This window comes from Rattus norvegicus, chromosome 8, assembly GCF_021556685.1.
Source record: "Rattus norvegicus strain SHRSP/BbbUtx chromosome 8, alternate assembly SHRSP_T2T, whole genome shotgun sequence".
NCBI lineage: Eukaryota > Metazoa > Chordata > Mammalia > Rodentia > Muridae > Rattus > Rattus norvegicus.
In genome coordinates this window covers 111,791,719-111,804,281 of record NC_141541.1, presented here as the reverse complement: position 1 = coordinate 111,804,281, position 12,563 = coordinate 111,791,719, and the positions used below count along the sequence as shown (strand labels likewise).

Here is a 12,563-nt window from a genome sequence, read left to right as displayed (position 1 = left end):
TGAGGGCTGGAAAGCACAACTGTGCTCTTACAAGGCTGATGCTCAACTCTAGGTCAAAGCAGAGAGCTTGCATGACTCTCAAACCCACAGTAAGTGCTTGGGGAGAGGCATGCATGCATGCGCAAACTCTCTCTCTCTCTCTCTCTCTCTCTCTCTCTCTCTCTCTCACACACACACACACACACACAGAGAGAGAGAGAGAGAGAGAGAGAGAGAGAGAGAGAGAGAGAGAGAGCTCCTGAGAGCTCAACTTGGGTGCACAAGCTATCAGGACACTGACCATTTCTTTTTTTTTTTTTTAATATTTTATTTATTTCTTATATATGAGTACACTGTAGCTGCCTTCAGACACACCAGAAGAGGGCATCAGTTCTCATTACAGATGGTTGTGAGCCACCATGTGGTTGCTGGGATTTGAACTCAGGACCTCGGGAAGAACAGTCAGTGCTCTTAACCACTGAGCCATCTCTCCAGCCCAGACACTGACCATTTCTGACATCACTGAGTGTCACTGCTTGTTTGTTATACATCCCGAGAGCCCCGCTGCCCCTAGAGCCCGTTTGGTCCTCACCCCACAAGGTAGTATTTCCTTCAGCTTTGAGTCAAAGCCAATGCTGCTTCTGAGGCTGGCAATGGTGATCAGAAAAATGATTGGGTTTAGAAAAAATTTCCTCATTCTTCCTTTATCCTCCCCCCAATAGTTTAACCCCCAAGTTCAACTTGATTATAATTACAGCATGTGTGTGTGTGAGTGCATGAGCGTGCACTCGTGCATGCATGTGCATGTCCATGTGCAGGTATGGGTGCACATGGGGAGACCAGAGGTCAATGTTGGTAGCTTCCTCAGTTACTTTCCACCTTATCTTTGATATAGGATCTCTCACTGGTTAGCCAAGCTGGCAAGCCAGTGAGCTCCAGGGATCCTCCTCTCTGTACCCCAACCCCCGTTCTAGGATGATAGCACCCAGTATTTTACACGGGCGCCTGGGAATCTGATCATCATGCTTACATGACAAGCACTTTGGTTGACTGAGCTATCTCCCCAAACATGAGAGTGTGTGTGTGTGTGTGTGTGTGTGTGTGTGTGTGTGTGTGTGTGTGTGTTGTGGGTCTTTTGAGATAGGGTCTCACTATGTACTCCTGACTAGCCTGGAAACTCACTGTGTAGACCAGGCTGGCCTCAAATTCAAAGCCTGCCTCTGAGTCACAAGTGCTTGGGATTAGAGGTATATAAATGTCACCACACCCAGCTATATATTTTTTTAAAGATTTTTATATTTAATGTTATGTGTACAGGGGGTGCTTTACCTGCACGGATGTGTGTACCACTTGCATGCCTAATGCCCTTGGATGTCAGAAGAGAGCGTCAAATCTCCTAGGAGTTACAGGTGGTCATTACTCCCTGTGTGGGTAATGGAAAGCCAACCCAGGTTCTCTACAAGAGCCACAGATGCTCTTAGTCACCAAGCCATCTCTCAAGCCCCATACGTATAATTTCAAGTATGAAAAGCTCCACCATATTTCAAAATGTTAGCCTGCTCTCCTGATCCAGAAATGGAGGCAAGATTTCAAGACCTGGGTGTGAACATATTTGAGTCTTATCATATACCCTAACTGAATACACTGAGTCTCAACTCCTCAGGGTCTGGGACCATAAAGGTTTCTTTGACCCCTCTGCCTATAGCTTGGCTCGAGATAGCACATCAGAATGAACTGAAAGAAGAGAGTGACTTCATTTTATCACCCACCAGCAGGGGACCTGCTCCCCGTAGTGCATTGGGAGGAAACTTGCTCTGGATAAAAAGATCCAGCACCCAGAGCTCCCCCTGTGTTCACAACTCAGCTGCACTGGTTTGTACAATGAACTGGGGACTGAGGCCAGAGAGATGGCCGGGCAGCGAAGGTACACACCACCGAGCCTGAAGACCTGAGTTCAGTCCCACGTGGTGGCAGGACTGGCTCCTGTAGTGTCCTCTGACCACCACGTGAGTCTTTCATTGTACATGTGTACCCACATAAGCTGTGACACGTGTGCAACCACCACCACCATGCCCCCACATACAAGTAAACAGTGCAATTTTTAAAAATTAAAGGAAAAATATGGCTATAAGATATAAAGATCCAGGGCTGGAGAGATGGCTCAGTGGTTAAGAGCACAGAAGTCCTGAGTCCTGAGTTCAAATCCAAATCCAAGCAACTACACACACATATATATAATATATATATACACATACATACATATATATATACATATATACATACACACACACACACACACACATATATATATATATATATATATATATATATATATATATATATATATATATATATCCATCCAGATAGAAAACCTGGGGCTGGAGAGACGACCCAGCAGTTAAAGCACTTGTTGCTCTTGCAGAGGACCCAGGTACATTTTCCAGCACCCACGTGGTGGTTCACAGACTTCTGTATCTCCATTTGCAAGGAATCAATGCAATCTTCTGACCTCCATGGGCGCCAGGCACACACATGGTGCTCAAGCATATATGCAGGCAGAACACTAACACACGAAAGTAAACACAAGGAAACCCCCTGTCTGAAGAAGGTGTGGGGGCCTGGCACTGTCTCCTAGGGTTACAAGTTCTCTGAAGGATAATTTGCACACATGCACTCTCGGCACTTGGGGGGTTGAGGCAGGGGGATTGGGAGATTGATGGTATGTAACAAGACTCTGTCTTCACGTAAAAACGGTTTGTCTAAATAATTTGTCCCTCAGGGGTGCCTTCTTGGATGGAATTCGAGGCATCTCGGGTTATGCTTTACACTGTTGTAGGAAACAGGGAAAATCTGGAAACAATCAAAATGTCCACCAACGGGCAACAGCTAAATAAATGATGGTACCTCCAAACGAGGCAGTGCTATGTCGCTGCTCAAAGGCTGTGCTCCCCTTGATATACTGGCAGGGACCGATTACTAACACACAGTAAAACTAGAGAAGGCAGTAGTACATATTTATCTACAGATACAGTTGTGTACCACCCAAGGATGTTCAGATCGATGATGGATTAAACATGCAACACTGGGCCCATAAGATCGTATCACCTGGCAATGCCGTAGCCACCCTCCGCTTGTGCAAGCATAGTTCTGAAATGTTGCGGAACAGCGAAATTCCTTTATAGATCTCAGATGGTATCCGTGTCATTAGTCAGTGCATGAAATATTTATGAAAGGAAGCATGCGAAACTGGAAACAGGAAGACCGTGGTTAGAGCGGGAGGAGAGGAGACATCTTACTGTTCTCAGAGAGAAAGAGAGAGAGAGAGAGAGAGAGAGAGAGAGAGAGAGAGAGAGAGAGGACTAGAACAGAGGTTGCGCATGCTAAACAAATACTTTACATGTGCTCCAGCCTTCACCAAGTCTTTAGTAAATCTTTTTGAATGTTTTTCTATTTTAGGCATCAAAGGTTCAAAGCAGTTTTTCTGTATATGAATGGGTTAGCAGGTTTATATATATAAAAAAAAGGGGGGGTGCTTTTTAGTCTGGCAGAGAGTCCTTTTAGAATGATCTAAAGGTGGATTCAGGTTACAGCTCATCCCAGCTCACTCTGAGACCTTATTCTCCACAGCAGCAGACAGAGGTAGTCCATGTATCCCAGACCCAAGAAGAAAAGCTGGCCGCTGCCCTCAGTGTAGAGTTACACGACACTTCACGCCAAGTCCAGAGTCTCCAGGCTGAGACAGAATCTTTACGGGCTCTGGTGAGTGTGCCAAGAAAGGCCTGGTGGTTTTTATGTCTAACTCTCAACGGTCGGTTTGATGTCTCATAGTTCATAGCTCGCAAAGGGCTTCCTTCCCACAGGATGCGGTTTGGGTGCCTGAAGTATCTTCTGACTTCTGAACATCATCAGATACTGACTCATACTTAACAAGTGCCCTGGACACGGCAGGGCCCTGTGGAAATAGCCCTTACCTGCCACTGCTGGGAATGTTGGCTGCTGACACTCACAGCTGTCCGTTCTCAGCTGCCCTGCTTCTTCAGAGACTTGCCATCAGCCAAACAGAAGACTCCTGATCTAAGAAGGCAGGACATGCCCTTGACCCAGACAGTGATAGACTGATGATTTTGAAAGCCCAGTCTACTAACTTCAAAGTGGGGACAGCTGTACAGAGCTTTACATGGTATTGGGCAGTAGCCAGTTTTCAGGGATGCTACACCCTTGCCTAGCGTCTTCCCTGCCCTGTCTTTTCCTCGGTCAGTCCTCCTTTTCCTGGGAGTAATCCTTGGAGTTGATAAGCTCCAAGGTCCTTGTCTCAAGCTCTCCCTCTGGTACACTCTACCTCAGATGCCTAGTAAGCTCCGACTCGCTGTGGTTTGCAAGCAGGTGCCTTGCAACTATTAATTATTAGTAATTAAAATAATTATAGTCAGCCCCCTGTAGCCATGGTTTCACCATCTGTGGATTCAATCAACCTTCAGGAAAAGCAGTGCACCTGTTCTGCATGCGTGCAGCCTATATTCTCAGTGTTCCCTAAACGGCCTAATCATCTCCATAACGGCTGTGCATTATAGCCTGTGTAGGTCATCTATAGATACGTCATGAGATTTAAGGAAATATGCAGGCGGAACGTTTAGGTCATATGCACATATCTATTTCTGTAAAAGAGTTACATGTATAGATTTAGGTATTCACAGGCCTCTTGGACCCAACCCTGCACAGCTCCTAAGATGACTAAATTAAGCTCCACCTTCTGGGCTGGGTTGGGCTAAGCTTTATGAGGATAGTATAGCATCTCCCCATCATGCTAACCACAAAGTGTTGTTGGACCATATGTGTATCTTAGCATGTTTTTACTTCTATATCAATACAACTGTATTGGTCTATCTTATATCTCTATATAAGAACTCACCATGTTCCAGGAGCTATACCAAGGGCTTTGAGGACATAAGGCACAGGGCCTCTACCCCTAGGGAATTCAGAGACGTCTGTAGAGGAATTGATGTCACCTTAAGAATCACAAGGCTCAGCATGTGAGGGAGTGGCAAGGGAGAGACCAGCCCCACTATAGGACTCAGTCTGTTTACTTTTTGGTGAGTAGAGAGAAGGGTAGGGGTTGGGGATTTGGCTCAGTGGTAGAGCGCTTGCCTAGCAACCGCAAGGCCCTGGGTTCGGTCCCCAGCTCCGAAAAAAAAAAAAAAAAAAAAAAAAAGAAAAAAAAAAAGAAAAAAAAAAAGAAAAAGAGAGAAGGGTAGAGTTGAGGCAGGATCTAGAATGTACCCATCCACCAGGAAGTCTACCTCTGTCTTTACTCTTCTCCTAGACAGAGTAATTCTGTGAATTTGGGATGTGTTTTTTGACCGTGATCTTGAACCCCAGGCTCCTCTCCTCACTGGTCCTCTAAGCTATTTTTGCCTTTGTCTAGTAAGGCTCTATTTTAGTTGTCCTGTTTACCTGCTGTCTTGGTGGCTTAGGACAACAGGGAGCCATGTGCTCTGTTGTCCTGTGATTGAGGAAGAGGTCAGCAGGACAGCTCTTCCCATCCCTCAAGGTGTCTGCTGGGGTTGAGACACCCACAGTGGCTTCTTCAGCTCACGTGTGAGCTGCCTCAATCGTGAATCTGTGTCCTGTTCTCTGAGACCTCTTCCTATAGCTGGCTTGGAGGCCCTTGCATTGTGGAGGTCTTTTTGCTACCGCAGGACTTCTGATGAGGCACCTTATTTCCCTTATAGAGTGAGCACAAATTGATCAGATCTCTGACCCCTTAGCTTTGGAGTTTCTGAGTATCATGTATATCGTACTCTACTGGTCAAAGAAATCACAAGAGAAGAGCCAATGAGCCTTGATTCTTGGCAAGGTCACATTGAGAAAGACCATGCAGGATGGTGATAATTGTTGCAGCTGCCTTTGGAAATGTGATCTATCCTAAGATCAGAATAGACCTGACCTCACAAAGTCACTGGCATGACTAATTAGATAATGTATGTCAAGCTCTCTACACTGTACCCGATAGGGGCAAGCAGTCAACAAATGGCATCTACTATAATTTATTATGCAAAACTATGACCACCAACTCTGGACCCCTGAGTTGGCACCATCCGCCATCTGGTCACCTTACTTTAACCCCATGCTTCTAACTGTTGGGACAAATGGAAAAAGGAACTCACATGCCAACCAGAAGACTTCAGAGCAATGGCATTCCACCTATGCTTATGACTAGCCTAAGACGGGCTAGCTCTGTCCCCCGTGGGTTCTAATAGATCAAAGTTCCCACTACTGTGCCTTAACAGCCAAGATGAGGAGCACAGACTGAGAATAGCAGGGAAGAAGAAGGGGGAGGGGAGGGGAGGAGGAGGGGAGAAGCAGGGGAGGGGAGGGGGAGGGGAGGGGAGGGGAGGGGGGAGGAGATAGCTTATCCAGCTATCCCGAGTCAGAACAACCTGTGCATACATGGTTACATGGTACCCATTACTCTTGTAAGGCAGACAGCGTTGCTAGCCAGACTTAAAGCTCTCCTTGCCACCAGGATACTGTTTGTGTTGGAAGCCGGGCACCATTAGGCCTATGGAACTCTGTATTTAGTGGAACTCAAGCCCAGCATTTACCAAAAGTAATTATTATCTTGCTTTCTGGAGGATTTGACAATTCAAGAAAGTCTCTTTCAGTCCTCAGAGAGCCTCTGTGGTCTCAGGGTGTTACTGGTGCTGTCTCTCCATGTCCCTAGGTTCTCCAGAAGCTGCAACAGGAGCCTGGTCATAGTTGCTCAGGCTCAAATGTCTCTGAAGAACCAAGCATCTCTTTCTAGAGCATCGGGAGCTTGGCTCAGCATAGTGGTGCAAGCCTTTCAATCCAGCACTCAGGAGGCAGCAGAGGCAAGGGGTTCGCTGTGAGTTCAAGGCCATAGTGGTTTACATAGTGAATTCCAGGACAGCTAGGGTTACACAGTGATGCTTCTCCTTGGGGTGGTGGTGGGGGAGTAAAGAATGAAAGTCAGGAGGTTAGGTGAAGATGCAGAACATGGACTCTTAAGGGTAGGATATAGGTCCACAGGATCTCTGATAAGGGGTCTTGTGAGTGTACCCCTCGACAATATCCTGAGTCATGAAGGAAACCCCGCAGGCCACATGGGGAGCCCCCCTAGATCATGGAACAAAAACTACAGGCAGGCAGCCCGAGCATCTTCCAATGATGTGTTTCTTTTTTTTTTTTTTTTTTTTTTGGTTCTTTTTTTTTTTTTTTTTCGGAGCTGGGGACCGAACCCAGGGCCTTGCGCTTCCTAGGCAAGCGCTCTACCACTGAGCTAAATCCCCAACCCCCCAATGATGTGTTTCTGTAAGTAGTAGCTATTACAGATCCAGTGTCAACAACTCACAGAGGGGACGTACTTCAGAAGTCTGTTCAAAACAAAAATGTATTTCCTGTATAAAACGAAAGAGAGAAAACCCAAGGCCATGGGAACAAATCCTCAAAGTCTGGGCCATTTCTGCACACCCACTGCTGCAAAGGGCTCACAGATCCCACAAGCTAAATAGCAACTGAGGCCAGAGGCTGCTTGGGCTTAGCTCATAGTATCTGGCACTGCTTCCTAAAAGGCGCTAGACCGGGCATCTAACTGGAAGTTCATGCATCATCCTGTGGAGTTAAGAACACCCGTGGGCGGGTTGGGGATTTGGCTCAGTGGTAGAGGGCTTGCCTAGGAAGCGCAAGGCCCTGGGTTCAGTCCCCAGCTCCAGGAAAAAAAAAAAAAAAAAAAAAGAATACCCATGGGCTGGGGAGAGAGCTCAGTCAGTGAAGGGCTTGCCCTGAATTCCATCTCCTGAACTTGCAGAGAGAGGGGTGGGGGAGGGGCGTGGAAGTTGGGCGTGGAGGTGTGCCCTTGTAATCACAGCATTGGTGAGGGCCATCCCAGCCTACTGGGTGAGTTCTAGGCCAGAGGGAGACCCTGCCTCAAAAAGAAATGCATACTAAGGAATAATGTCTGAGGTTGTCCTCTGATTTACACACATACGTGCACGCACACTCACAAGATTTAGCTAATATGATGACTTTGCTTAACAGTACCACCAACAAGGATCTTCTATTTTGGCTACAGCAGTCAGAAGTCTATTTTTAAAAGCATGCCCTGGGGGTTGGGGATTTAGCTTAGTGGTAGAGCGCTTGCCTAGGAAGCACAAGGGCCTGGGTTCGGTCCCCAGCTCCGAAAAAAAAGAACCAAAAAAAAACAAAAAACAAAAAACAAAAAAAAAGGTAGGTACTGCGGCTGCATGCTACCCTTGCAGAAGGCCCACATCCAGTTACTGAAACCCATGTCAGGTGACTTCCTCCAGCTCCAGGGGCTCATCTGGTCTCCACAGGCACCCACACGCATGTGTACACACTCTCATTCAGAAACCCACGAATTCACAAAATTAAAAATCATACGATTTTGGCTGAAGAGAGGACTGAGCAGTTAAGTGCGCTCACTGCTCTTGCAGAGGACCCAGATTCCGTTCCCAACACCCAACACCCACACAGCAGCTCACGACGTCCGTGAGTTCAGTTCCAGGGGATCCAATGCCTCTTCTGACCTCTGTGGGCTTCTACCCACATGTGATGGACATACACTTAGGCATACACATACACCTAAAATAAGTAATTAAAAAAATAAGAAAAGAATCTCTTCAAAGCCAGGTACTAAATCACAGGGCCACTATACATGGAACTATTAAATATGGGCACATGGATGCTTAGTTTCTGACTAGCCTGTGCTAGCTTTCAGGGCACAGTACACAGAAAGATAAGAAACAGGTTCTCAGTCTGACAGGAAGAGAGAGCACCAGGAAAATAAGAGGTAACTATGTAGCAGGTGCCTTCATCCATGTGACACATATGTACCAAACACTTGGCCTGCACAGGTCCTTTCCTGACACTGAGGGTACACAGACCAGTTTTCTTCTAAGTGCCACCATTCTGTGAGAAAGGCACACCCCTGTGGTAAGTTCAAGGGCATGCATGTGCTTGGGGAGCCATGGAAGCATGGGGGACCTCCTAACCCAACTCAGTCACAGTCGGGACTGAGGGCCACCGAGGAAGGCTTCCTAGGGAAGTGACCCCGAACTTGAACTTGGGGGTGGGTAGGAATGAACCAAGTCAGAATACTAGAGAGACAGAGAGGGACGGTCCAGGTATAAGAAACAATATGCAGCTTTACATAGTGGTGTGCACCTTCAACCCCAGCAACTTGGCAGGGAGATGAGTCTCTGTGAGTTCAAGGCCAGCCTGGTCTACATAGTAAGTGGCCAGAGCGATACAGTGAGACCCGGTCTCAAATAAAAAGAGAAGGAGGAGGAAGAGGAAGAGAAGGAGTGGGGAGGAAGATGGGGAAAGAGGGGGAGGCAGGGGAAGAGGAGAAGGAGGGAGAAGGAGGGGGAGGAAGAAGAGGAAGAGGAAGAGAAGGAGGGAGGAGGAGGGGAAGAAGAGGAAGAGGAAGAGAAGGAGGAGAAGGAGGTGGAGGGGAAGGGGAGGAGGGGGAGGGGAGGAGGAAGAGAGAGAAGGAGGGGGAGGGGGAAGAAGAGGAAGAGAAGGAGGGATGAGGAGGAGGAAGAGGAGGAAAAAATAAGCATTATGAACCTCATAAGCTTCCAAGACCAGAAATGTCAACACTAATGTAGAGTAGGAGACGAAATGAAAAACAGAGCCAGTCATGGGAACCGTACTAGGGTCCCTGGGTGCCACTGGTGTGGATTAGCAGAGGAGATAGAAACCCAGATGTGTACTGTAGCCAAGGCACTATAGGAGCTGTGTGGAAAATGTAGAAGGCAGAAACTAAAAGCAGGGCAATGCACAAAGAGGCCACCGAGCTGACCTCAGGTGATAAATGTCCGATCCCAGGCCACAGTGTTGGGAGGAGAAAAGGTAGCATGAATGAGAAGCCCTCACAGGAGATGGAAAAGCTGAGACTCGGGATCCAGACGTGGCCATGATGACTGGAAGGGAGCTCCAGGATGCATCTTCTCCCCTCTTCTCCAGCTGGAGCACCCACAGCTGAGGTAGATGTCTGTGCTGGAGGCACCAGTGCAGGAGGCACGATCTGAAAGCCTGAGGGAGGTAGCCATCAGCTCCACAGACCCTGGATCCCTGCTAGAGGATCTCCAGCTCCCTGTGAGGCAGCTGAAACTCACCAAGGAGCAACAGGACAGGACCTGCCAAAGATGTATTATTAAACATCCGTAAAGCAGAGTGTTGCCTTCTTATTCTTCCCCCAGGCCACTAAGACTGACATCTGTCATTCTACAGAGTCGACATCATTAAAAAAAAAAAAAAAAAAAAAAAGGCAGAACACATCGGTCACACATTTCCTATCTGGAGAGCCCACGATGATGCCCTTTCCTTCTTTTATAGAAACGAGGCCTGGAAAACACCTTGCACGATGCCAAGCACTGGCATGATATGGAACTGCAGAACCTGGGTGCCGTGGTGGGCAGGCTGGAGGCAGAGCTGGCAGAGATCCACTCAGAGACAGAGCAGCAACAGCAGGAGCGGGCACACCTGCTGGCGTGCAAGGGCCAGCTACAGAAGGATGTGGCATCCTACCACGCCCTGCTGGACAGAGAGGAGAGCAAGTATGAACAAGTGGTGTGCTTTGGTCCCTCCGAATCTGCGAGAAAGATGCACGTGGGGCATGGGGGTGGGGCTGAATGGGGAGAAAGAGAGAGAGCTCGCCTAGGAGTCACAAAGCCCGGGCTTTCACCCCCAGCACTGCATGAAACTGCCCGTGATGACGCTAGCTATCACAATACATGTAAGTCTGTCCATCACCTGTATTGTACACGCAGAGATCGGAAGAAGGAATTGATTAGATAGCTGTTAGCTACCTCGTGGGTGCTGGAATTGGACCTACGTCCTCAGGAAAGCCGCCATTTATCTCTCCAGCCCTACTCTCAAATATTTTGAGGAGGCTTCCTGCCGACTTCCTCTTTTCTGAGTGGCATATTAGCCTACAGGGATGCTGAGAAAACTGTTTAACTTGGACTCTATAGGGATGACAAGCAATGTGTCAGGAGTGACGGAGGAGTTGGCCACTGTCCCTTTTGTGGAAAACTGACTTCATAAAATCATCCTGATTACTGTTATATACCATGGCATGCGTGTATGTGTGTGTGAGCATTTACACATGTGTGCTCACACACACACACACACACACACACACACACACACACACAAATACTAATAAATAAAAGTAAAGTACAAAAGACAACGTAGGGATCACATAGTCCAATTTCTCACAACCCAAGAGAAAATGGTAAGTCCCATGTGGACAGAGGTTGGGGGGTTGCCCATGGTCACACATGGAGGTTGAAGCAACTCTGGGACTAGAGCCCAGGCTTCCTGGCCCTCTTTCAAAGAGCACAGCATCCCTTTGTTTGGATGAACAACCACAGAGCCACCTGCAAGCCCCTCCTTTCAAGTGGAAAAACCGCCATTGCTCTCCCCCAACTGTCTTTTTGTGCAGTGGTTTTCTATAGAATGATGAAAGCCAGATGTTCCTAACAAAACTAAATCCTTCAGATTCCTCCACACATATTAATAAATACATAAAGTCATTAAAATAAACATGGAGGAGTTCGGGGGTAAAATGTAGTTAAAGACATGTCCAGCCCTCACCCCGGCTGCTCTCAATCCCTCCTGTGTCCACCAGAACAGCACACATCCCAGTTACTGACAGGACTTCACGTCCCAGAGTTCTGGAAGTCATCTGTCCAAAATCCATCAAACCACAAGACAGGGGTTCGAACCTTGGTACTGTCTTATTCCAAAGACCAAACTCTTTCTCGTAACATGGCTTCCTTTCCCACACTCCTACTGTGGTATCTTCACCGATGTTCTGTTTCTGTCGCTTCTGACTCACCTGCGTTTCTTTTCAGCTAACGGGAAAAACAAAAACGACTTCCTCTTTTCACAAAGAAACTCTACCTTCCTCAGCAGCCCACTGGTGATGATGTTTGAAGACCTTCAGTTGCTGCTGGAGTCCCTTAGCTGACTCAGAGGGAGCTGGAAGGCTTCCTGGGAGTGGCGAGGGCCCTTCTGCCCTCAATTATGTAGTCTGTAGCTTCAACAGCCAAGGCCTCTCTGAATAAATACTTTGCGTGCGGCTCTCAGTCTGCCATTTTGTGGTTAACTCGCTGTTGGTGCAGAAACCCTTCGTTCTATCTGCAGATCCCAGGGCCTCTGGGGATTTGGGTTGGTATTTTAGGTGTATGTGTGTTTGTTTCATTGATTCAAAAGATAGAACCCAGAGCCTCATACATGCTAAGCATATACTCTACACTACTCTCCTTACTGGGAGCCATTCTTAGATGCTTCTGGAAGGGATGTTGGACTTGTTGAGTGAGTTGCCTCAAGGTCAACCGCTGGTTTTTTCAACACACAAGTGCTGTTCATTCAAAAGTTCTGCACTTGACAGGTTCCCTGGTCACATGCAAATGCCACAGGAGCGCTCGTGCTTGCGCGCGCGCGCACACACACACACACATCTCATTTGCCTGTGACATAGACCTCTCCATTGGTCTCAACCCACGGGGGACTAATTAGGTTGTGGTTGCTCACCC

General features: G+C 47.6%; 1 protein-coding gene across 4 annotated transcripts in view; it reads left to right on the top strand.

The window, feature by feature from the left end:
• The window catches only part of Bfsp2 (beaded filament structural protein 2), a 57,257-nt gene extending 45,141 nt beyond the window's left edge, over positions 1–12,116 (top strand). For 2 of the 4 annotated variants that reach the window (XM_087563397.1, XM_087563399.1), the window contains exons 5-7: positions 3,610–3,738; positions 10,357–10,577; positions 11,880–12,113. In XM_087563397.1, the coding sequence (XP_087419523.1) occupies positions 3,610–3,738; positions 10,357–10,577; positions 11,880–11,883 (354 nt within the window). In that variant the 3' untranslated portion in view covers positions 11,884–12,113. 4 annotated transcript variants of the gene reach the window in all.
• Positions 12,117–12,563: the final 447 nt, after the last annotated feature.